Source organism: Magnolia sinica, chromosome 1 (genome assembly GCF_029962835.1).
Source record: "Magnolia sinica isolate HGM2019 chromosome 1, MsV1, whole genome shotgun sequence".
Lineage (NCBI taxonomy): Eukaryota > Viridiplantae > Streptophyta > Magnoliopsida > Magnoliales > Magnoliaceae > Magnolia > Magnolia sinica.
Window position 1 is genome coordinate 20,436,864 of NC_080573.1, and position 27,995 is coordinate 20,464,858.

The 27,995-nt window shown below is 38.5% G+C and overlaps 1 protein-coding gene across 1 annotated transcript in view; it reads right to left on the reverse strand.

Moving 5' to 3' along the window:
• Positions 1-18,339, reverse strand: part of LOC131242564 (cullin-4-like) — a 61,152-nt gene extending 42,813 nt beyond the window's left edge. The window contains exon 1 of the mRNA XM_058241286.1: positions 17,929-18,339. Coding sequence (XP_058097269.1) covers positions 17,929-18,253 — 325 coding nt within the window. The 5' untranslated portion in view covers positions 18,254-18,339. The remainder of the gene's footprint in view (positions 1-17,928) is intronic.
• Between the last annotated feature and the right edge of the window lie 9,656 nt (positions 18,340-27,995).

A 27,995-nucleotide genomic window follows, 5' to 3' on the forward strand; every position in this document is an offset into this window, starting at 1 on the left:
AGCATTTTGATCAGTGGGTCGTCTTAATCATGGACTCATATCGGACACTAGTTTTAGTTATTTTGTTTAGTTAGTTTGATTATTTTGGATTATTTTATGATTTAGTTCATATTAGGGGTGTTTTGGACGTTTTATAGTATTAAAGGGGTGTTTTGGACGTTTTATAGTATTAAGAGTGTTTTTGTAAAAACACCTCAAATAGAGTATATAAGGCTTGGACGTGTGAAGCCTAGGGCATTATTAGCTATTGAATGAAAATTTCTTGCTTTGTTTTGGAGCAAAATTCCTCCTGTGACTAGAGTTTGGTGTGAAGCCATGGAGTGATTCCAACTCTCTTTTTTTTATTCTCTTCAAGGTATTCTTTTCACTTTTCTCTTCTTCCCTCTCTCCATTTTCTTCAATTTTCTTTTGTTTCCTCCCAAATCCCATTCCCATTATCCCCAAAACCCTCTAGACCTAAACCCTACCCAACCGTAAGCCCCCGGACACAACCGTACGGCCAGCCCCGTTCTGCCATTCTTTCACTCTTTTTGGTCCTTCATCTTTCCCCTTTAAACCCCATAACCCTAAACCTAAAACCCCAACCCTAGAACCTAGAATTCCATATCCTAATCTCACAAATTCGGTAAACCTTAAATCTCCAAACCCTAATTCTTTCGAACCCTAACAAAGCGCAAATGAATTCGGATGGACTACAAGGCATGGTCCACCGAGCAAATAACTTCCAACTAGTTAGGTGCTTGTGAAATCCAACATTTCCAATAGATTGCCCCAAAATGAGGGTCACCTACTGCAAAAATCATCCATACCTACTCATTAGGTGGGCCACACCACAGAAAATGATTTTTAGCCATTGATAAATAGAAAATATAAGTGTGGCTCACTCAATGGGTGGATATATCTAAGTTTTCTAAAAAGTGATCCTTGTGATGGGGCCAACCTACCAAGATGGATTGGATGTCTCAAATGCATAAAAGGTTGGAAGTTATCCGCCGATGGACTGTAACTTATAGTCCAACTAATTAGACAAATAAATTTTTGAAAAGCATGTTTCTAAAGTAGCCATGTTGTGGTTGCTTTCTCAAAAGTTAGAGAGAGATAGAGAGGGAGGGAGGGAGACAGAGACGCGCTTGCAAAAGGCCCGAAGAAGAAGAGAGAGAGAGAGACGAAGAAGAAGAAGTAGAAGAAGGTAAGTTCTTTTTTCAATTTTTTCCAATTTTTTACAGTTTTTCTGAAAATCGTTGTTACACTATTACGGTGCCTTTTTTCAGGATGGCCCGCTACACACCCGTATTGCATAACAGGTCACACTACTACCGTTATGGTTACGTAACAGCTGTTAGCCTGTTACGTAACCGTTTTGGAATACATTAGCACACACCCACATGAGCACAAACTCTAAGATAGGTAAACATGTAAAACCACACAAAGCACACAGACCCCTAATCCTCTTGATTATCATATTATTCCACTTTCCATGGAGACAGCATAATGGTTGGAGACTTGAAAGAAATAACCTCCCAAGAAACAACAGCCAACGAAAAATAGTATATCTAGACACCCCCCAAAAAAAAAAAAAAAGAGAGCATACAAAGGAACAACAAAGAGGTGGTTGATTGTCTCTTCCACTATTTACTGTAATGCTCACCTATTCCAAAATGAAATTTATTTGATGAAGTTGATCAACACTAAAACAGGATCCAAAAAAAAGAACAAGAAGAAGAAGAAGAAGAAGAAGAAGAAGAAGAACAAGAAGCAAGCACCCTTGTGAGTGTCTAACGTAGACCATATTGATGAAAGCAACCAACAGCCTCTAGCTCAGGTACTAAAGCATAGCTTCTCCAAATGGCTTCTTACAACCAAACCAAGAAAACCTTTTTCTGTTCCCAAATCCAAACACGGTAATCTCTGACCGGAATGTAAATACCATGTAATCTATCCAAAACAATTGACTGAAAATTGGCCACATAAAACCCTAAAATACAAGGACCCCAAATCACATTGCCTCCCCTTCTCCCCAAGTGCAAGCAAGGATGCTCACAGAAAACACACAAGGAAGATGCGGCTTCCAGCCAATTGGGGTCAGCTACATCATCTAAGCCTCCCCAGCATTTGGGGTTTGGCCACATGAATCCTTCTCCATTAGAATTCATGTCAGGAGTTACAGCATAAGTTTGATGCTGACTACCAACCTAATGTAACCCTCCTTTATCCGGGCCAGAAACCAGCAATGAGAGCATCAAATCTCCACAGGCACAATGTAATAAACTGTTAGTCTATTACATAGGTTGATTACAATCTAGTGTAATCTAATAGTCTATTACAGAGATGCATTACAATCAACGAGTTGATTACAGCCAACAAGCTAGATATATAAAGTCATAATTTGAATATGGGTCCCAGGTGGTGTATCTACAACATCCGACCCGTCTATTTGATGCGTGGGGCCATTTTAAAAGACTGATCTGATTATACATACTTTTTTTTTTCTTACAGAGGATTGAAATCCTAATGTAATCTCCAAAAGGTGATTGTGAAGGTGTGTAGTCAGATCAATCTCTTAAATTCTCCCCATTTACTATAATAGCTTCTTCTTGTTGAAGTCATCAAATTGGTAGATAGGGATGTAAAGCCAACAAATGGGGTTCCTATATGATGCAATGATTCAAAAGAAACTGGCAATTAGAAATCAAAGTCAATGATATAAGAGATATTGGAAGATCATGGATTAGAAGTGGAACAAGTAGCTTCATCAAGATATTCATCCCACATTGGGGGGAGATTGGGGCTAAAATTAAAGCATCTAAAATACAAGCTAAAAGATTGAATAAAGACCGGTTTAGAAAAGGTGGAATCATTAGTCAACATCCTATCAAGCATTCAAGTGATTGACAGGAAAATCAAACAAAGAGGCAGCCTTGGATACGAATACTAGAAGAAAGGAACAGCAGCAGGAAGAATTTAAGCACAAGGCTAATGAAGAAGAAATTATGTGGAGGCAGGCGATCCTGGGCCAGTTGACTCAGGAGAAGAAGACAAGAATACAACATTCTTTCATCATAGAAGAATCAACAGAATCCACTCTCTCATGGTCAACAGCAGTGTTGTGGTAGATCCATCTATTATTTGCAATGAGATGATTAACTACTTCAGCAGTTATTTTCTAAAAACCAAGAATGCAAACCTAATCTTGATAATCTAGACTTCGACACATATCCGAGGCAAAGGGGAAGGAGATGCTTACCGAAAAAGGCAAAATCAGGTTGGCGGTTGATCAGCTAGGCTCAGAAAAACCCCAAGGTCTGATGGTTTTCTTATTGCATTTTTCAAGGCCTTTTGGAGGAATGACAAGGACGATAATTCAACTTCTATCAAAGAGTTCTATGTATGAGACAGATTAGCGAAGGACTTTGGGACCTCATTTATAGCATTAAATCCTAAAAGGGGGCCAAAAGGAATGGCTAATTTCTTCCTAAAAGGGGGCTGAAAGAAATGGCTAATTCTCAGCCTATCACCTTGATTGGATCTCCATTCAAGATTCTAGTCAAAGTGTTGGCTAACTATTTGAGAAAGGTGCTGAAATCAATAATCTCATTCTCCCAAGGAGCATTTCATAAAGGAAGACAGATAGGATGGCGCTTTAATTGCTCACAAGTGTACCGACCGAAGTCAACAATCATGCAAGCTAGGCATCCAGTGCAAACACGTCAAAAGATAAAAACTCACAAAGGGTATAGGGATAATCAGGCTCAAACTGATGACTTTCACCATGTCAAGGTGACACTCTACCGCTGAGTTATATCCCTTCCCTGGCCCTATCGAGAAATCTCAAGAAAGTGTATGATCATGTAGATTGGGATTTTCTGGAGTACATGTTGCAGAAAAGGGCTTTTGGGGTTTGTTGGAGGTAGTGGATGTGGGTTTGTGTATCATTAGCAAAATACTCTGTTTTAGTCAATGATCACCAAAAGCTACTTCGAGGGTACCCACGGGCTTAAGCAGGGGGGTGCCTCTATCCCCATAATCGTCATTGTCGCATAAGCACTAAGTCAAATACTTGCCAATGGCAGGATGGAGGGTCTGACTGAAGGATCTGATATAAGGAGGAACGGTATGAATGTGTGGTGCTTGCAGTAAGCTGACGAGTGATGACCCTATGATTTTTTGTGATACGGAAACAGAAAAGGTGCAAAATTCGAGATTCATTCTGGGGTGTTTCAAAGCTAAATCAGCTTTGAAGGTCAATCTTGGTAAAAGTGAAATGTTGCAGCTGAAAGTCGATTGTGAGTTGCTAGAAAACCTTGTGGCTATTCTGGGATGCAAGGTGGGGTCATTGCCCTCAAAATACCTCAGGTTCCTTGGGTTACCTCTATGCATTGCTCGTCCTTCCAAATCGCCGTGGGACTGTCATTATAAGATTATCTTTTAAAAAAATGTCATTATCAGATTAGAAAAAAGAAAAAGAAAAAGAAAGAAAAAAAGATTGGTTGCTTCGAAAGGTAATATCTTTCCTACAGGGTAGATTGACACTTGTTGAGGCAGCATTAGCGGCAGTGCCTCTTCACTTGTCTCCCTATTCCGTTGCCTAACCAAGTTCATATAGCTCTTTTGGAGAAGATATAGATGAATTCCTTATGGCAGGAGACTGAATCAAAACTTGAGTTGCACCTTTTGGAGTAGGAGGAGGCCTGCAAGCCTATTATTCAGGGATGGGCTGGTATTACGCATGACGAATGAAGCCCAATTAAATAAATGGATCTAGAGGTTTGCAATGGATAAGCATGCACTCTGGAGGTGTGCCCTGGTAGAAGAATATCGAAGAGCAGGTGCACTCCAAATTCAACAAGGTATAGATCTGCAAGATGTTGGTAAGCAATTATATCCACAAAAGCAACATACTGAGCAGCATAGCTGTGGATATCTGCAAAGGGATGGCTACCAGCTTTTGGTGTGATTGCTGTTGTGGGGAGGTCGCTCTGAGGCTTGCCTATGCTCGCACATTTTCAATAGTTGCATCCCTAGCAGCGTTGGTTGTGGACTGCTATGAAGTGGTGAGGGATCAAATTGTGTGGAACTTGGTATTCAGAAGGAACTTATACGAGGTCAAATTTGTTAATTTGATGAATCTGCTTTTGGCTGTGCTTATTGACCCTTCGAAGGAGGATTTCCTGCCGTGGTGGTGGGACATATCCAAGCCTTCCTCAGTTCAATCGATGGCATTCAATGGCCACGAACTTGATCCCTTCGAAGAGTCTTGTTGCCCTGACAGGCTGGATCTGGAAATCAAAAGCCCCTCCCAGGATCATAGCCTTCGCCTCATAGTTCATAGGTGTTGCTAGTGTTTGGAGGACACTGGAACAACCAACCATCCTCTTATATATTGTCAATTTACTCAAAATGTTTGGGCTTTTGGATCGTTCATCAATTCAATGTGTTGTGGCCTATGCCGAAATCCATTCAAAGCATGGAATATCTGACATTCCCGAGAATCTGGGAGTTGTTACTTTGCAGCTGCCATCTGAGCAATTTGGAAGGAGAGGGACAATCACACTTTAAACAGGATTTGCGCGCCAACTCTGCAGCTATTCTTAGAGTTAAAAGCCTTATTTGCTCTTGGGCAGAATTTGCAAGTTCCTCTCTTTCATCCACCCAGAAATGGGTTCTCTATCAGATCAGTCTTTTGTCTAGCCTTTTGGCTTTGCTGTAATAGACCTTCAGGTTACTTTTTTAATAAACTTCTTCATTATCAATAAACAAGATATTAATCCCACACATAATGCTTTTCTTTCTTTCTACAGATTGTGATTGTATTTATCTAAGATCAGTCCTAATTTCATCTATTTATCATTTTTTTCAGCTTATTTCTTAAATCCTAATTATTGGTACAATAACAACTTTGCCCATCAAGAAGTGTCAGAGGCCTAAGGAGCACAACTTGCAGAAAGGAGCCAATGGTCTATTTAAGTATATCAAATATATTTTAAAAAATGTAACATATTTATACATAACATTGTCGTAAGCTTAATTTCTAGTTAAGATTAAACTACACTCATATTAAATTCAATACAAATTAAATAGAAACCTTGGAATACAGTGGAGGAGGATAGCTCACACAAGAACTTAGCAACTAATAGTAATTACATATTCAAATATAAGTATTAAATAGTAGTATAATGTCAATGATTGATGTAGCACGTGTGATGGAGACATCAGAGGACTTACTCGAGTATATTAGAGGCGGAGGCGACCACAGACATCAGCACAACCCTCTCTGTGGATGGGAGACGAGTTCCAGATAAGGCTCGTCGGACCACTTCGAAGACCCCACATGCACTGGACGTGCATCGGCAAGACCCCACACTGAGATGATGCATGTGGGCTGCTTAGGAGACACTTTTAGGCAGAGGTTTTTATTTTCGTGTCGATCCGACCTTGGATCTTGTCGATCGGGGCACCGGATCCTCCTAATCTTGCTTTATTTATGTTTGTTTTTTTTGTTTTTTTTGTTATTTTAGGATTTATTAGACGGTTGAGATTGCACTTAGGCGTTTTAGTGTGCTTATTTTGGATTATAGCAATACAATTTAAGAGTATGGTAATTTTGGTATTTTTGATATATACGCGGGGTGCACCCAACCCTAATGGTGTTTTGGGTGAAAGAAAATAAAAGACTTGTCTCTCTTGAGAAAAGCCCTTCATCATCTTCCTTTAGGGTTTGTGAGAAAACCCTCCCTTCCAATCGAATTGTGGAAGGGCACCCAACCCTAAAGGTGTTTTGGGTGAAAGAAAATAAAAGACTTGTCTCTCTTGAGAAAAGCCCTTCGGCATCTTCCTTTAGGGTTTGTGAGAAAACCCTCCCTTCCGATCGAATTGTGGAAGGGCTAGAAGATTGCTTGGTGGTGGACTCCTCCAAAGTTCTCTTCTTCCTCTTTCTCTTCTCCAACAAGGTACACAACTCTCTTCACTTTTCTTCTTCTTCCTTTTTCTACAACTCCTCTAAAACCAAAACCCTTTCATCTCACATGCATTTTTTTTTCACCTTTCCCCATCAAACCCATCAAAACCCAACCATCCATCGAACCCACACGCACATCTGTACGTGCATCTGTATAGACCAACCTTACAAGCAGCCGTACATCCGTACGGACAGCCCTATCCCCTCCTCTTTTTTTTTTTTACATCTTCTTTCTCCTTACATCATCCTCCACATCATGTTGCTAACCCTAGCATCAATCTTAAGCCTAAAACTGTAATCCCCAATTTCGTAAAACCCTAAATCCCCAAGTCCCTAATTCCCCCAGTCTCCAAACTTTGATTTCTAATTCCCAAAACCCCCTTCAAAAAATCTGATTATCAAACAAACCTATTTTCCCCAAATCTGATTTTTATAATGACATTGTTTCTTCATGTGAATGTTGCCCTACATATGCTAGATTGGAAGTCCCAACTTCCAATGGGGGCACTCTTGTGATATTTTATACTTTCATGCACCATGTATGTGATAGCCTAGGTCCATTGAGTGGTTAATCTGAACTTTCATACCTTATAATGTGGATGTGCTTGATTTTACTTGTTGAGCGCTTAAATTGATACTTAGTTTGATCTCACATCATTCATCATAGGCTAGTTTCACTCATCCTACATCAACATGTGGAGGCGTACATTTGGGATGGGAGTCCAACATGTGCTTAGCTAGGTAGACCCATTTTGGTACCAACAATGAAGTCCACAAGTATTTTTTAGATGTGAATTTCCATGTAATAATTTTGTCATCCCAATGGATGTGTTTCTTGAAAATTCCTCATCTCTTAGCATGTAGTAGTTTAGAGTTTTTAAGGAGAGTCATAGTCTAAGCATTTAATGGTGCGGTTGGAAGTTGTATCAAGTATAAATAGTTGTAGTTAGAAGTTGAAATAGGAGTTAAATGGTTGATGTCATCAAGAGATGAGTTGGTGAGACTGTCATTACATAAAGGGGAAGGGGTGATAGAAATTTATATGGCTTAAAGCAAGCGTTGACGTTTGAGTTTGATCAATTCACCATGGTTGGGTAACAAGGTCGCCCAGTTCTACCAACTTTCACTCCTAGTTTAAACTTTAAAGGACCATTGTAAGAGCATGCCGTTGAGTGCTCATACCTTTTTAAGCTTGTTGGCTCATAGCTTGAAGAAGCGAGCCGCACATCGGATGTGAATGGGAGGGCACTTGCCGATTTTTATTTTTTTATTTTATTTTTTTTTATTATTATTATTATTTTTTTGGGGAGGGCGGGGGCGGGGGGGAGGGGAGAGAGAGAGAGAGAGAGCAATCTTTCCCCAAAGGGTACATTATCTTTTAATTGAAGATTCTGAAGTGGGATTTCTTAAGCTCATTCCATAACTAGCTTAGGTTGAACCATACTCTACTAAGGAGGTCTTTGGCGACATTCGTGGGAGGAAAGCACAAATCAAGGGTCAACTCTGTAGAATCCAGTCTGAGATAGAATGTTCAACACTAGTATTGGGCATAGCAATTGTGGCTATGCATCCTCATTTGCAACGGTGGTAGCTGACATCACCATGACGTACTTAGAGAAGGCCACTAAGCTCCTGAAGAAGTGGACGGATGCGAAGAGGCCACCTCTTGAGTACAAAGAGGGGCCTAGAACAAGACATTTTTTCCTCTAAAGGAGGAAGAGAATAGACATCCCTTTATATGTCAAAAGTTCCTCCCTCTACTTCCTAATCCACAAGCCCTATCCTTTAAATGGATGGTCGCTCATATCAAGAAGTATATCATCCCTCTCCCTCGGTGTTTTTCTACTTTCGCCATTCAGGAACAAACACAACAAACACTTCGCCCAAACTAGCAGTCGAAGAAATCAAACAAGAATTCCTCTAAGACTTCAATGACGCTCACCCTCACGAGATCGCAACACTTCATCTCGGCCACTGTAGCACATGTCACCCAAGGCATAAGGGCATGATGACTTGACAATGCGTCAGACCCCATATAACAAGCGAGCTCTTTACCCTCAAATTCAAACATGTGGGTGCAACTGAAACTTCTCTTTCGATAAAAGTGAGGATGGAATAGTAGTAAAACAAACAAACAAACAAATAAACCAGATATGGCCACATCCATCCTAACCAGTTCCCTATCAACAAGTTAGGGCCTGTTTGGTAAAACTTAAATTCTGAACTTATCACTGAAATGTGTCATTTTTAGTGATTTTCTCTATTCAAATTGTTTGGTAAATCCAAAACATTAAGTGCTTAAACTAAATTTTCATTGAAGAAATGGATATTTTTTAAGCTTCCTTTTGTTGGCTTAATACTTAAGACAGAATGTAGTAAGTCATTTTGAATTTTAAAAGTTTTTTTAAATTACAACTTTACCCTCTAGTAACTTCCAGTGGGAGTTTGACGATGCTAATTCGTAGGATACAAGCGGTGTTGACGTGGCAAAGTTTTTTGCCTCCATGACGATGTATATGTTATATCCACACCATCCATCCATTTTGCCGGATCATTTTAGGACGTGAGCCAAAAAATGAGGCAAGGTTGAAGCTCAAGAAAACCACACCACGGAAAGCCATGCGAATAACAAGGCCCACCATTGAAACCTTCCGAGGGCCCACCATGATGTTTGTTTGCCATCAAATCTGTTCATAAGGTCACATAGACTTGGATGAAGGGAAAACACAAATATCAGCTTGATCCAAAATTTGTGGCCCCAAGAACTTTTCAATTGTAGACATTCAATCCCCACTGTTTTCTGTAGTGTGGTCCACTTAAGCTTTGGATCTATCTCATTTTTGGGCTTATGACCTAAAATGATCTGAAATTTTTTTAATGAACGGTGTGGATCTAACACATATATCATAGTGGAGCCCATGGAACTTTGCCAGGTCAACACCGCAAGAGGCCCTACTCACACTGAGTGCGGACGGGGATTGCAAACGCAGATTATGCACTAAATGTGCTAGTAGCGAGGTGGCTACTAGACGGTGCTCTGCGGGCCCCATATTGGTGTACGTGTTTTATCCATGACGTCCATCCATTTTGGATAATTATTTTAGGTCATGAGCCAAAAATAAATAAAAAATGAGGTAAATCCAAATCTCAGGTGGACCACACCACAGGAAAATAGTGGGGATTGAACGCCTACCATTACAAACTTTCTAGGGCCCACTGTAATGTTTATTTGCCAACCAACCTGTTGATTAGGTCACACGAACATGGATGAAGGGAAAACACAAATATCAGCTTCATCCAAAACTTTTGTGACCTCTAAGAAGTTTTTAATGGTGGATCCAATTACACCACAGTTTCCTACGGTGTGGTCCACCTGAGATTTGGATATGCCTCATTTTTTGGCTCATGTCCTAAAATAAGATGGAAAATTGGTGGGACGTGTGGATTTCCGATAGACATCAAGGTGGGCCATCTCATTTTTTTGATGGCCAAGACACATATACCATCCTTAGGCAGATGAATCCTAAGGATGGCATGAGGAAGTTATATAAATTGTATATTGCGGTCCTCTGTGAGTCCCATATAATGTATGTGTTTATCTACGCTGTTCATATTTAGGGCAAGAGACCAAAAAAAAGGTTGATCCAAATCATAGGTGGGACCACAATACAGGAAAAGTGGTTATTGAATGACCACCATTATAAATGTCCCAAGGCCCACTGAATGTCTATTTCCTATCCAACATGTTGAGTAGGTCACAAAGATATGGATGAAGGGAAAATACAAACATTAGCTTGATCTAAAAACCTTTGTGGCTCCAAGAAGTTTCTAATGGTGGGTGTTCAATTACCACCATTTATTATGATGCGGACCATGCGATCCACCTGAGATTTGGATCTGCCTCATTTTTTGGCTCATGCCCTAAAATATGCTAAAAAATTGATGGGGCAGGGTGAATTTGACATAGACATTAACGTAAGCCACCTCATTTTTTTTGGAATGGCCATGGGGTGGCATGCACATTTAGATTACAAGGACTATACATTCGGTGTTCTGTGGACCCCACATAATGTACATGTTTATCCAAGCAGTCCATCCATTTTCCAACTTATTTTAGGGCTTGGGACCAAAAAAGAGGTTCCAAATCACAGGTGGACCACAACACAGGACAAGTGGTGATTGAACACCATTGATAGGGTAGTCGTGAACTTGTGATTGCCTAACCCGGCAATTGGTGAATGGTGAATGATGAATGATAAAAATTTGGTGGCATGACACACCTATCGGATAAAAATCTATATGTGTGGTTCAAGAATATTTCTTTTCGAACTAAAGCTTTTTTTTTTTCAAGGTCATCGAACCTAAAGCATTATTGTAGGGGGGACCCTAGAGATGAATGGCCCAATATCTGCTAGTATGCCAAGTCATCATGCGTTGTGAGTCATCTCTTGACAAGGGGAGTTATATGATGCTCCACCCAAATATGGATCATATCTCAAGTTTTGTTCATACAAGTGGGGCAATTTGGTTTCATGATCAACAATGTTGTCAACATGGAGCCCATTGTGAATGGACCATGCAAAAAATAAATAAATAAATAAATAAATATTAGATGATCTTAACTTTCAAATTAGCCTTTATCAATTAAATATGAGATGTTGTGCTTCTTTTATTAGTTGTCCAATTCAAGGACACCAATTGAAGGAATAGAATTATTCTATTAAGAATGATATAGTACATGGTCCATCAATCAAAAAAAAAAAAAATTATTTGAGAGGTGCACATGAATTAGGCATACGTGTGTCAAATTTGGTGGCAAAACGATAACATGTCGTCTCATACTCTACACGAGAAAGAAATTAAGACAATAGGGGCAAATATGACAAATTGCCAATTTTCAAACATTTATAGTTTGTGTTTACCAAACAGTTTTTTGTGAAAAAATGCTTAATTTCATATATCAGGACTCTGTTCAGACAAATTACCAAACAAAAATTTCAGTACTTATAAATATTAAAATTCAACGCTTTATGTTTTTAGCACTTAAAGTAATTTTCAGACCTTATTTTTCAGTTTAACAAATGGCATCTTAGACAACGGACCCCAAGTAGATTCACAACTCATGCTTGAATGAAGATTACTGCACAAGAAAGATCAGTGAATGTGGACAGTAGATCTCCATAAGCAAAAACTGTTATGGGTAGAACTGGACTGACCAAGCAATAGGAATAAGATGGAAACAACATAAGCAACAAAGGGAAACAGCTCTGAAGAGAGGTCGGGTAAGAGCTCGACCGCAGATGCCGACCACAACCTCCACAACTAATCTGAGTACCAACCATGAGTGGTAGCCTTGGCCAACTAGTTGACATCTCACTGTCTCGACCAAGGGACGGTTGTGAACGCCGACCTAGCCTTGACCAAAGGCCCTAACCTCAGAACTCGACCCCAACCTCGGTCAGCAGGACCTCGACCAAACGACCAAGAGGTCGGCCTCGGCTGATCAACCTCAACCTCGGATTCCGACCACTAGGGAAGACCGTCAGGGAACATCCCCTCCGTATATGGAAAGGATTCCTTTCCCGAGATCTTCGTCGAGGACCACGCCGAGATAAATGCCATAAACCCGGGGGGAGATCCCTTCTGTGATACATATCTATACAGTAGATTCATTGCCATACACGGAAGAAGTATCAAAGGGTTATAAATAAGGACCCTACCTACAAAAGGAGGTATGCACAATCACCTTAATTCGACCACGCCCATCGTGTACTTATTCTAACTTAGGCATTGGAGGGTCCCCAGCTACAACCGGCGCCCCCATTGTCACTTGGTTTTGCAGGTACACGACGAGTTGGTGGGGAAGACCAGATCATAGCCTCAACAGAAACCACAAACACAAGTTAGTGCTATCAAATAAAACAATATATACCTCCCAACATCCAAACAAGACAACTAAGACAGGCAGTGCTATTAGAGATCACTTCAGTAATTGCGTCACACATTTTTCGCACTCGAGTGTTGTTCACGACTCCAGCTATACAGAGACTACAACCATACTTCTTGGTATTAAAACTGTTATAGCTTGTCAAGTGGAGAATCTTTTCATCAAAGGGGACTCAACTAATGCAACCAGATGGGCCAAGTCTATCAATTCCCCATGGTCAGTGGTTTTTTTTCTAAGAAAAGGTTTATGGCAAATGTCACAGAGGTCTTTAATTCATAAATGTAGACACAAATATTTCGGACCGTGGGGCTTCTCCCTATATCATAGGTCGTCTCTTATTTTCCTTTTATTTCTCGTATTATTTTTCTTTATTTTGTTTTTCCTCTTTTGCCCTTGGTTCCAAGAGTATTTTATGCAATTTGAGACATCACTTATCATAAATAAAAAGGAGGCTGGACTTCCAACACTAGTTAAGAGTTTTCTCTCCCAAAGGCTTTTTTTCTCTCTAACATGGTATCAAAGCAAAAAAGCTCATGCGGTTTTCTCCTCTTCCTCCCTTCTTCATCTCCCTTTCTCTCTCTTTATTTCTTCTTTTGTCTCTTCTTTTCTTTCTTCTTCTCATATTTTTCCCTCGGTTTGAGAGTCATTGCAGCCTCAGTCCCATAGGAAATGGTAAACGAGATCCACAGCTTAACCTCATTTTCGAAAGAGTGCACGGAGACAATGACGGGTATCCATGATATCCTTAATAGTTTCGTGCAAACAGAGGAGGAAGTTGTCCATGAGAAGAATGAGTATGTGATGCAGTGTCTAATGAGCATGACAGACATCAACGAAACATATAGGTGAAAAGCATTAAAGCATCTTGTAGCATACAAAGAATTAGTGAAACTTTTCGTCCAAATGATTGTTAAATTGAGACACAAATTTCTGCTAAATATTATGGGAGATTGAGAGCGGCACATTGTTCCCATCTTTTACCTCTATCAATTTCACCTATTTCGACATGTATAACTCTAAACATTTAATATTTGTTATTTTCCATCCTTTAGCTCATTATTGAGAGTTTTTTAAATATATTTGGTGCCTTCTAAATTACATATGCACATTCTTCATGCAGTTGTCTTCTAATGCTAGGCAGTATCGATAATATCAGCCGATATTTTCCATATCGCACTCTGGGGACACGAAACATCCCTAGAGTACAGCTGAAAATGAAAAAATCTTGTGTGTCGCTTGAAATATCGCAATGTATTTTCCCTTAACAAAATTTCTTGGTATCGACAATACCCATTAATATTGACGGATATTGTCGATACATTCCAGGAACCGTAAGGGAACTTCCCAAAACCCCTCGAAATCCGATTTTTTTTTTCCACATTTTTCTTCAGTTTTCTCTCTTCTAACTTGTTTGCGGGTGGATTTCGGTCCATCCTTTGCTTGGATTTGAGAGAAAAATCTACATTTGAAATCGAAATCAAGATTTTCTTACATATGGGGTCGTTTCTCAAAAGGTGAGTTATTTTGCGTTTTGATCCTTTTTTAAAAAAATCATATAGAATAAGTGTGAAATCAGGTAGGTGGCCCTGATTTGGAGAAAGTTGGGAAAAATTCAATTTTTCTCCAATTTCTCTCAAATTTGCTTGCAATCTTATACTCCAAACACATAATCAAACATGTATGAGGCCTGATCTACTGATTTATGATGTTCTTGTGAAATTTTGGGAAATTTTCTTTTTTTTTTTTTTATTAAAAGTTAATAAAAAATTATTTTAAAAAATGAAAATTCACTCCTAGCAGCAGTCAATTGAGTCCAATTTCAAAGTATTTAGGAGTGTTTAATGAAATGATCATCACATCATTCATAGGTACATTTCTCAATTTCTACTTCTTCTTTTGCTTTTGAATGAATTGGTTGTATTTTCATAAATGTCTTCTTACATTTATAAATGTTTTTTTTTTTGAATGATAACGAAAATTTCATTGAAAGAAAAAGGAGATACAGAAAAGGGAGGGAGCTGGCCCGCTGAGATAGCGAAACAGCTACCCTCGAAGGAAAAACAAAAAAAAACAACCCTTAAACTAAAATCAGAGGCTGCCCACACAACAAACTGCCACCTAAGGACCCAAAAAAAGAAGATTGCATCCCCTCAGGGAGTCAATGTTAGTAACCCATTCGGACATAGATTTTTTAGCTCTGCTCGCAACAAGTTCAGCTGAGTTAGAAACATCTACCGTTCCTTTCTTCCCAAACGGTCCACCAAATAGCAAGGATGGCAATCCTCCAAATTGGAGTCCGGGGCTTGCCAAGTTTAACCCATGCCAGGCCTTCAAGAGACAAGCTTAAGAATCTGGGAAACACCAAGAGATGCCAAAGGGATTAAGGAGAAGGGACCAGATCTGATAGATAAACGGACAATGAAGGAATAAGTGATCAACCGTTTCTTCGGCGAACATACAGCAGAGACAAACGTTGGGAAGAATCATCCCTTTTCTTCTCAAATTATCAATCGTGAGCACCTTCCTCTTTCCCACCAGCCACCCAAAGACAACTATCTTAGGAGGGGCCGCATACTTCCAGATGTGAGCTGTCGAGATTTGATCTTCGTAAATGGAAGCCGAGGCCAGATGTTTGTAGAAAGATCTGACAGAAAACAGACCTGATTTATCGACTGTCCAAGCTATATTATCTTCCGAATAAAGGTTTGGCTTGAATCTTGAAATTCTGTCAAGGAGGGACGCGAACTTTGTTATCTCCCTTTCATAGAGGTTTCTTTTGCAGACCAGATTCCAAACAATGTTCCTGCCAGATAGAGAAATACATCTAGAGATTGTAATGGCTTGATTAGGAACGATACGGAAGATGTTTGGAAATTCCGCTTTAAGAGATGCATCACACACACGCCCATCTATCTTCCCAAAATCGGACTTTGTCTCCTTTACCAATCTGAAAAACAATGTTTTTGAGGACTTCTTTTTTTGTAGCTAGGATGCCCCTCCATAGGGTCAAGGCTCTATAGAGAGACGAGTCTTTGGTCCACCAACCACCCGAAGATTGCCCATACTTGCATTTTATGAGTTTGTTCCAAAGGTGTCCCTTTTCTGATCCACGTCTCCACACCCACTTCCAAAGAAGAGCCCTATTCATAGTCTTGAGGTCTTTTATCCCCACTCCTCCTGCCTGAGTGTGTTTACAGACCTCCTTCCAGCCAACAAGATGGAATTTTTTATTTTCCTCTCTGCCATGCCATAGGAAATCGCGTCTAGATTTCTCCAGAGAAGCCAAAACCATCGCTGGACATCTGAACATGGACATAAAATACAAAGGGAGATTTGATTAAGGTGACCCGAACCCCAAGGGAAAAGTATTTGCATTTCCAAGTGGCGAGATATTGATCAAATCTATCAATGACCTTATACCAGAGGGCTTTTGGGGGTTTACCAATGCACAAAGGGAGCCCACAAAAGATGTCGGGAGGCTGCCTGAAGAACAGTTGAATAATTTTGCGAAAGAGGTTGTCTCGTCCTGTCCCATATTCACCCCAAAAATTTTGGTTTTTGCCATATTGACTCTCAAACCAGAGACCACCTCAAAGCATTTGATCATTGTACGCAGGTTACTCGCTGATTCCCGATCTGCTTCGCTGAAAATATGAATTCACTTTGAATATAGTTACATTAGTTCAGTCAAACAGCTCATAGCTTAGGACCTTATACAAAGGAAACCTATTATGTGCACCTTTTTTTTTAGATGTTATAATTTAAAAGTATGTATTAAGGTCTTTTTTAACAATTCTTGAAGTTTCATTTAAAAATTCAACCAATTTCCCAATGTTTCCCCATGTTTCCCAAAAAATGTGATACATTACCCGATACAAATGATATATCTCGTGCGATAACCGATACGTATTTGTATCCCAAGGGTGTGATACTTAACGTGATACCGATACTACGAACATTGATCAAAGAATGCCCTGGCATTTTATATCGTAGGAAGGATGTTATAAAAAAGTGAATGGAGTTAGTCATAAAAAAATAAAATCATTCACCTCTTTACTTGAAGCCCAACAAGCTTTTATGGACTTCATAAAACAGCAAGAAAGTAGGGTGAATGATTCTCAACCGAGTGCTTCTCAATCGAGTGGAAAGGCATTACGTATATACTCCGCCGTATCCGTTGGTCGTTGCCTTGCAATTTATGGATCAGGGGAGAAATGTCTTGCACATGTTCATGAATTTTGTGGCAGTTATAAATCATTTGACTGTTTAGAAGAAACACACGATGCCTAAATGCAATTTGATGCAAATTGGAAGGACTGTTTGCAATAAGCAATCATTTTGTAATTCACAAGTACTTTCTACAAAATGGTGTGTAATTTGCGTGGTGTGTGTTTGGACCATAAACATATACATTAGAATGGAATATTGTAGATGATACTCAATCAAATTCAAGTTCCTGTGAATACATTACAGAATTGCTCTTTATTCAAAATCCAGGCTGCCAAACACAATTGAAGATTCCAAATCACTTCAATTCCACTGTATTTGTGATTTGGATTCTAATGCATTCCAAAGACAAGCCACCAAATGATCCCTGAGTAGGCCCACAATAAATTCTCATGAACCGATTAGTGGATTCCCCACCAGGCCTTATGTTTCTCTACAAAAAGCTTGTTAACAAATCCGAAATAGATAGCCCATGGAACACAGGCCATGGTGAGAGCCCAGTTAAATAGGCTACTTCAGATTATTACAATGATCTTTTCAACATACACCTTGACGTCATTAAAGATGCAGACAAAAACCACTTTTTAAATCACCCAACAAAGAGCAAGGACGATAGAAAGATGAAATCTTTAAACAGAAACCTCTACATCATCGATACCCTATGTGAGAAAAGATAATTTCCAGTCTATTTGCCAGGATTCTCGTGTAAAATTGCATAACCCTGTGTCCTTGCAAGTCAAACTGATTTAAAACAAAAACCAACACAAATTGAAGGTGGAAAAGGGGGAGAAGGCGGCACCTTTGGTGAGCTTGATGACGAGTTTCTTCGCGGGCTGGGGAGGGGTAGCCTTCTTCCTCGAGAGATTGGCGGCAACGCCGGTGGTGGGGTTTCTGCTGCAGCCAACGATGCCGAAGGCGATGGAGGATGCGTCCGCGGCCTCGGCCTTGAGATCGTCGTCAACAAGCATGGGTTGGGCGTTGTCGTCATCGTTGCTGATGCGCTGAAGGCCGTTCTTGGATTCCGTGGAGAATGCAAGGGGCTGGGATTTGGCTTTCTTCATGACAGAGAAAGGGCTACTGCTGCTGCTGCTGTTGTTACAGGTCGAGCGCTTTGGGTGAGACATCAATCAGTCAAAGCGCATCGTATTGGAGAGAGAGAGAGAGAGAGAGAGAGAGAGAGAGATTTGAGAGGAGAAAGAAAACAAGGATTGAGAAAGTGGAAAAAATGGTGTTTATATAGCTTAGACCGGATTCTCTCTCACTCTCTCTGGGGACGCTGTGACACCAGATGCTGCTCATGTGCGGGAGGATGAGAGCGGATATATGCATATGAGGTGTTCGCTGATATGGTGCCAGTAGCTTCTGTGGGACCCACGTCAACCGCGCATCCGATCCACCACGTCCATCTTATTTTCCCGTCATCAGCACCATTGGATCCTAAAAATCAGGCCGATAATAAACTTTGGTGGGCCACAACGTGTGGAACAATGTAAAATTATGCCAAAGACCTCAAACAAGTGGTGTAGCCTGCATGGTTCTCGTAATGGCGTGAGTTTTGGTGCGTTACTTCGTGCTGATTGGGGCGGGTCCGATGAACGGAATAGATGGCATGTATAATCGAGATATCTGTCTGCCCTGGTGGTTGTCGAAAGCTGTGTGGGGCCCACAGAGATGCCCTGACAAATCCACTCCGTCCATCAGTTTTATGGGACCACAATAGGACAAGATTCTAAAAGTCAGGATTATCCAAAGCTCCTGTGGTCTATATTACACGAAAAAATGAAGATAAGTACTGTCCATCCAGCCAACTTCATATAAACTCTAATTCATTTGATGTAATATATACTTCATAGAGAGAGAGGGAGAGAGAGAGAGAGAGAGATTTGTAACAACAAATGAACGATTTGCCAGATCACCGTTTCTGTTTCCCATTCCGGTATGCATGTGAATCTTTATGAGCATACGGTGGGTTAATTAGTTTTTGGCCGAACTAGTTTGGGCACGTGTATGGGCTCAGAACATGGTAATGCACCAATTCAAAAGGCTAAAGAGGCAAAAGGCTTATAAATCCTTTCAAATTCTTTTCTCTATATAAATTAAGATTAAAAAGTCACTTTTTCCAAAAACTTTTTTTAATTCTTTAATCTTTGAAATATTTTAATAATACTTCACTTATTTCAAAGTAATAAAAGTTAGGCATGATGAACATCTACTATGCATAAATGAGATGAATTGTCTTAAACCTTACTTGATGAAACATGCTTGGACTTCAAGAAATTAATGAAGTTAGTCCTAAACTATATTTTTTTTATGTAGACAACACACAAGACATACACAGTTTAAGTGTCTACATGGTGTTAAGTGCCACGTGGTATCCCATTTTCATGAGTGTTTTATAGTAACCCCACTTCCACACTCACAAAAATAAATTTATAAGGGTGTCTCTGTAATAATTGTTGCACCACCTTAAGAATGCCATAAATTCATTTAGGGATTTACCCAACCTCATTTTGTTATAAAAATTCAAATTATATACATCACAGGGAGGGATGCTAATAAATGATTTTTTCCATGTATACTGTTCAATTAAGAACATTGACAGAAGGGGGGACGTGATGAGGTCGATCTCTAAATCCATCGAGCTCTCTGGACTTGTCACAGAGATTCCTCAAATCCACGAGAGATGAAAATATAAATAATTTATAATAATTTTAACATAAATTGATTGATAATTTTAAAAAATGAAATTACAATCCTTTAAATAGTGAACTCGACCCTAGGACAGATTTTTAGACTCAAACTCCGACTTGAACACCCTAAAAAAATAACTTACTATAAATAGTAAACTTACTATTCATAGATGGTCACCATTCCTATTAGAATTCATGGTTTTCGGCCAAAAATAGTAAGTGTCCATTTTGGCCTAACCACGTTATTTTCCTAATTTTTCTAAATGCTTTTCATGTTGGGCACAACTCCTACAACTTAAAGGATAAAAAGTTATAATTGAATTAAAACTTACTATTTATTGTTAAAACGAAAATAAATTAAACTATTTGACTATCAATCTGATGGAATCTTGCAAATTCGATGTGGTTAACCCGATGTAGCTGGTTGGTTGGCTAAAGTAGCTTTTCTTGCCCCAAAATCATATATGATATGTAAAAAAAACTCATTCCAATTTGCAAGATATGACAGTCCTGATCATTTTTATCTCTAATTAGGTATTCTCTGGTCCATCTTTGCCATGAAAGTGTCTACGACCCACTCTACATCAAACATACAAAAAAAAAAAAAATATTTTTCCAATAAACCTAATTCTCGAGATCTTCAGTTCTTTAGGTTGGGTTGTTATTTTCAATAATTCATTTTCCTACAGGCTTAGGTCCCATTTCTATTGATATTTTTTATGCTTTTTTTCATAATTGGGCCCTTAGTTAAAATATCAACAGTATTCTCACTAGATCTTATAAAACCCAGAGTAAGTACAACATTCTCAACAGTCGTCTCACGCAATCATGCCTTAAGACTGATTTGCCTTAACTTTTTATTATGACACTTATTGTTAGCCCTTTCTATGGTAGTTATATTGTCACAATGAATGGATTTAAGTGGTTATAACTTCACTTAAAAGTGCATATCCATTAATAAGGTTTTTGCCCATTTCGCGTTATTGCCAACTGCTCCAAAAGCAATCAGTTCTAAATCCATTGTGAAATGAGCTATATAAGTTTACTTTTTTATTTTCATAAGACAGCTCCACTTGTCATGGTGAAAATATAATTGCTAATATATTTGAAATCGTTGGTACTTGAATTTCAATCAGCACTGTTATAACATTCAATTACAACAAGAGATCGATAATAATGAATATCAAACTTGGCCATTTTAAGATGCATTAAGACCACATTAATAGCATTCCAGTGTTCATTACTCGAGTTATTAGAATATTTACTTAGTTTGTTCGCAACAAATGTAATATCAGGCTCAGTGCAACTGATAGCATGAGCCATGAGCCATACTATCAATGACACTTGCATATTCTAACTAAGATATATTATCGCTAGTATTTCATTCTACATTGTTGCTAGGGTTATAAAGTGTACATGCAGGCTCACATTTTAAGTGATTATATATTTTTATTATATTCTCTATGTAATTGAATTGAATTTATGTCATACCAATTTTTCTCCGAATTATTTTAATTCTAAAATGACATTAGCCTTTTCAAGGTCTTTAATGTCGCATGGAGAAGATAAAAACTTTTTTTGGTTTAATTAATGAGTTCATGGTTTGTGCCAAATATTGGTATATTGTGACTTTAAATATTTCAAAAGCTTTAGAATAAATATATTGTTCGCCCCCGTTAAACTTAAACCCACTGGATATCATATATAGGTTAAACTTTTTGTACCACTACTAACAGCCTATTTAAGTACATATAAGGATCTGAGTAGCTTACATGCCTTAATGTTCTTTATCTAATTTTACAAGCCCTCCAAGCTAACTTACATATATTGTCAAATTCACCATTTTAAAATGCAATTTTAACACCAATTTAGTGAATTGAAATGTTATATATGGAAGAAGTGACAATAAAATTCAAATAGATGTTATTTACACATGGGGAATAATTATCAAAGTAATCGATAAATCCTTTCCGTTTGAACCCATTGAATACTAATCTAGCTTTATATATTTCAATTGAGTCATCATCTCAACATTTTTTTCTTGAATATCAATTTACAACCTAAAAGTTTGCTATGGGAGATAAGTTGGTCTGTTATTATACCGGATAAATTTTATTTCAGTAGTGACTGCTTCTTTTCAAGAGATAGCATCTTGAGAGAAAATAGCATCTTCGTATGTCACAAGGTCACCGTGTAGTTGAATTTAGAACGCATGAAAATCAGGACCATAGTCCTTGCCCATCTTAGGTCGCTTGCTTATCCTAAGATCATGATTAGACTCAAGTTCATATAAGTTCAAAAAATATGAGCTTGGAATGGTCAAAGATTTTCACACAAGATAAACCTTCAATTGACTGACTCCCATTATTCATTCATTAATAAGGAAATATATCTTAGAAAACTTCTGCACCTCTAGACTCAATTATGATATTTTGTCCAACATATATAAATCTATGTCTTATTAAATAGGCATAACCGTCCAACATATATAAATCTATGTCTTATTAAATAGGCATAACCTACAAGTACGCATTTGGAGGTCCTAGATCCTAATTTGGATATTTTAGGATATGTTCGTCAAACATGAGCAAGACAGCCCCAAACTCTTAGATAATTAAAGTCTGATTTTCTTCCTTTATATAGTTCATAGAGAATCATATTTGATTTATTAACAGGCGCTCTATTGAAAATATATCATGTGAAACAAATATCTTCTCACCAAGGGCTGAGAGGGAGATCAGAACTAAACAGCATCACGCTCATTGTAATATCCCAAAAAACCTGCGCTCGGGTATATTATATGTATGCTTAAACACATGTAAACTCCTAGTTTTGAACCCCATTGTTTTCGGAGAGCGACCCTAAACTTGTGTGTATCATCATGCTCAGACCCTCGTGCACCATAGCATTCCTTAAGATTCCTCACGCCTTCACCCACTTGATCTATCTAAACCGTTGAGAACATCCTTCATTATCCTATTTAGCTATTTTACCATTGATTTTGACCAGGATCACTCAAAGTTCTGACCATCTATCTAACTGACCTCCAAGGTCATCTACCTTGGTCAATAATCCAATTGCCATAAGCTTTTTGTCCCAAATAATATAATCCGACTGACCCTAGTCGACCACCCTGCACATCCATCCATTCATGTCCAAACAACTTCACACCAAGACTCTCCACCATATCTGATCTTAATCATTCATCAAGAGGGTCCCACATGATTGTTAGATCCACCCTAGTTTTGAACCAATGCCCTAAAATGACCTGATAAAACAAACGTATGGTTTGGATCTGCCCAAAACCATCCTAGTGGGCCCACATAAACCCGCTTTTGTTAAAAAATAAATAAATTTGCGCAACCAACACTAGCTGCGCAGATCCGTTACGGGCGAGGATTAGATACTGACAAGGTTCAAGTGGACCCACTACAGAAAACCGTGGGATCAGTCACACTCACCATTGACATATTTATAGGGCCCACCATGATGTATTCTTTAGATCCAGCCTATTCATAAGTTAACATAGAGATAGACGAAGTGAAAACAAAAATATAAGGTTGATTGGAAACTTCTGTGGCCCCTAAGAAGTTTTGAACGGTGGATGTCACTATCATCACTGTTTTCTATGGTGGGGTCCTGTTAAACTCTACATTTATCTCATTATTTTTTTCATGCGATAAAACGATCTCTCCAAATGGATGGACGGTATGGATACAACACATGCATCATGGTGGGGTCCACAGAGCTTGGTGACGTCACTTCAGTAGCGATTTGGATACTGACCTTGTCAGTATCTAATCCGCGCCCATCGGTTACTCGAGCCTGACCGAGAGTCCCAGACTCTCTCACCTTTTTCTTCTTCCCTCGAACCCACAAGAGAGACCACACCCATCTCTGATATGCACCATCCCTTTGTGGGATCCCTGCTCGATCCAAACCGTTCATCCAATCCGGTAACCGAAGAAACTCTTCACCGTAACTTACCCTCAAACAGAACCTCTCCTGCAGGCTGCGCCTTGTTCGCTGATCAACCCCATTTTTGAGCTTTTATCTTAACTACACCTTTTGAAATCGATGAACGGTGTGGATTTTGTGCCAGACCATCTCCATGGACCCCACTAGCTTCCTTTCGCGCGATTTGCATGTCCGAATGTAGCCTCACTAACCATGTCCACTGAAAATGCTCCCCACAATATCCTCCTCCTTAGAGCATGATTGTGTCTGAAACGTTAACCCACTACCGACCTTTCGATTCTTGGATTCTAAACGCCATTCAGCGGCACTTGTCTCACCAACAACTCCCACTTGAGAGTTGTGTTCACACGAATTATTCCATCGCATCTCAACATGCGACAACTGAAACCATTCAAATCCCAAAACCGATCAGGAAATCTAATCCCAACCGCAAATTTTAGGCATCCAAAAGCTTTCGTACATCAATCTAAACCATCCCCAGCAAGCGAAATCCAAATTACCCATCGGCACGAAATTTTCCATTAATGGTGTGATTCCTCCGTTGAGAACCGCCACCCTGTCCTCTTGTTTGGACAATTATGTTTAATCTCAATCATTCATCTTAATGCCTTGCAATTGACATATAATCATCGAGACTCAATCAAGTTTCCACCCATGTGCGAAGTTTGTAATATAGACGAGAAGAACAACTTATAGCGATGCCGCACTGACTACAACTCGATGCACGACTCTTTGTATAACCAGTTTTCATAAATAAAAGGCTTATTAGAGATCTCATTACAACAAGATAGAGGGAGAGAATAATGGAAAGATATAAAAAAAAAATGAAAGAACGATCGAGAGACAATAGGAAGAAAACGGAAAAGATACAGTGGGAGAGATAGACACTGAGAGCCGCACCGAGTCTCGACTCGTTACTTCATCTGAGCATTGCGTCCAGTCCTTGTTGGACGTTTTGAGAAGAAAGAAGAGAAGAAAGAAGGAGAAGAATAGAAGAAATCATATGAGGAATGAAGAAGAACATCATGCTGAGTCGACTCATTATCTATTTGCTTTTCATGCTGATGTCCATGAGTAGATGTCCATACCTTAAATAGACCGTGCATGCTATGTTGGAATATTTGGTTGAATTAAATAGACTATTAAAAAATCAAAAACCAAAAAAAGAAAATTAAACTTAAGAAAGAGGACTTGTTGAATTGAGTCGAGGCGTGATATGAGTCACTTGATTTGAAATCGAATTTGCTCCCCTTGGACAGTGTCCCAAGTGCAACAGGTTTCCAGAGCAATCAACCTCCAGGATACAACGACTATGACTCGGTCCCAGCGGTGCACTCACTGTACGCGGACTTGCAGTTTAATCCGAAAGTGCTGAATTAACCCGGCAACAAACTCAGCAAAAATTCTTAAACCAGAACCAGAAGAATAGAGAAAGTTTTATAAGAGGATTTGTTTGTACTTTGAAACCAGAACAAAAATCCTTTTATAGACTTCGAAGTGGTGCTCGTTAGGTTTAAATCAACAGGTGCGACCAATCAGAACGGACACATCTCTCTGGTTTAAAACGAAAAGGCACAAATGTGAGTACACTCTCTCAAATAAAGTCCCGCAAGTACCCATACACACACCCGCGCGAGTACACTCCCACTAGCACTCGCACTCGCACTCGCACATGCGCCCAGCCCAGCCTGTCCCGTCGCGTCGCACGTGTGTGGTCAATGACATATATTAGAACTATTGGTATAACCCCTCCACAAGATCAAATTCACATGCCCCTGAATATGGCTCAAGCCTCGAGGAAAAAAACTTATCTTATATACAAAAAGATTTTCTTTAAAAAATTTGATGTGGAACAAAATTCACAACTCAAAAACACCAGAAATTTTAAATATGGAGTGAAACCAAAATATTTGAAATTTTATTTTAATATTAATTTTGAAACAAAATACAACAATCCCTTACATGTTTCAAAATAAAAAACTTTCGAATTAAAATGTAATAGTTATGCAATGGTGTTGGTGTCATTATAGACTTAAACCGACATTAGAGTAAGCAAAACAGGTCTACAGGAATCAGGTGATACCATAGTCTTGAACCTAAATCCCTTTAATGTAAATCGCAAGTACATGTCACTCACACGACTCTTCCTCTGCAAGTGATTCTACAGTTCCGTGCGTTTTGGCCATATATCATTACCTGAATCTCATGAGAGTTTTAGAGAATTTTTCCAGATTCTCATATGAAGCGGCCTCCACCTCCACACCTATATAAGTGAGTTCCATCAAGTATATGTAACAATTGTATATACCATCAAATGTATGGCTATGGATTCATTAAGAGTTCTAAAAAAATTCATCTTTCTACGTTTCTGCTCGCACTGTACACTATATAAGGGACTCATATATCTCAGTGCAATCGTTTACCTCGTGTCTTATTGTTTACCCATTGAACCTATCTCATGGGATCTTCACTTATATAGGTTGGGTTGCCGACACTGACAGCTCATATATTAAGCTTAGCTCCATTCCTTTCGATGTATCATTGACTAATCTTTTAGATAGTCCTTTGGTCAGAGGATCTGTTAGATTCTTTTTTGACTTTACAAAGTCAATAAATATGACTCCATCATGCAACATATTTTTTACTATGTTGTGTCTGATTCTAGTATGTCTGCTCTTTCCATTATATATTGTACTCTTTGCTTTTGCTATAGCTGCTTGACAATCACAATGAATAGACATGACCGATACAGGCTTTAACCACAATGGTATATCAGCTAAAAGATTTCTAAGTCAATCGGCTTCTGATCTAGCCTTTTCTAAGGTAATAAATTTGGATTTCATGGTTGACCGAGTGATACATGTCAGTTTGGTAGACTTCCAAAATACTGCTCCTCTACCCAAAGTAAAGACATATTCATTGGTGGATTTTGTCTTATCTGAATCAGTAATCTAGTTAGTATCACTTTATCCTTCTAATAAGCAGGATAACCATTATAATGTAAACCATAAGCCATACTGCCTTTTAGGTATCTCAAAATCCTAGATAGAGCATTCTAATGCTCTTTTCTAGGGTTATGTGTATATCTACTTAGCCTTCCTACTACAAAATTTATGTCTGATCTAGTTTAGTTTGTTAAATACAGTAAGTTACCAATTATTCTAGAATACTTCAATTGAGACATACTACTTCTTATATTCTTCATGAGAGTCACACTGTAATCATAAGGTGTACTGACAGGTAAACAGTCAAAATGGTTAAACTTTCTCAGTGACTTCTCAATATAGTAAGATTGTGATAATATAATAACAACATCTTTTCCAGTTACTTCAATACCTAAGATTACCTTAGCCTCTCATAAGTCTTTCATGTCAAATTTAAATGACAAGAATTTCTTAGTCACAATAACTAATTTAATATTAGTTCCAAAAATAAGCATGTCATAAACATAAAGGTATATAATAAACAATCAAAATGGTTAGTTCCAAATTATTTTTGGAACTAATTTAATATTAGTTCCAAAAATAAACAGTCAAAATGGTTAAACTTTCTCAGTGACTTCTCAATATAATCATAAGGTGTACTGACAGGTAAATAGTCAAAATGGTTATTATATACACTATAATAATAAGGTGTACTGATAGGTACACTGTAATCATAAAGTGTACTGACAGGTAAACAATCAAAATGGTTAAACTTTCTTAGTGACTCCTTAATGTAATAAGATTGTGATAATATAATAACAACATCTTTTCCGGTTACTTCAATACCTAAGATTACCTTAACCTCTCCTAAGTCTTTCATGTCAAATTTAAATGACAAGAATTTCTTAGTTACAATAACTAATTTAATATTAGCTCCAAAAATAAGCATGTCATCAACATAAAGGTATATAATAAACAGTCAAAATGGTTAGTTCCAAATTATTTTTGGAACTAATTTAATATTAGTTTCAAAAATAAACAGTCAAAATGGTTAAACTTTCTCAGTGACTTCTCAATATAATAAGATTATGATAATATAATAACAACATCTTTCCCAGTTACTCCAATACCTAAGATTACCTTAGCTTCTCCTAAGTCTTTCATGTCAAATTTAAATGACAAGAATTTCTTAGTCATAATAACTAATTTAATATTAGTTCCGAAAATAAGCATGTCATCAACATAAAGGCATATAATAAAATAATCATTTTCAA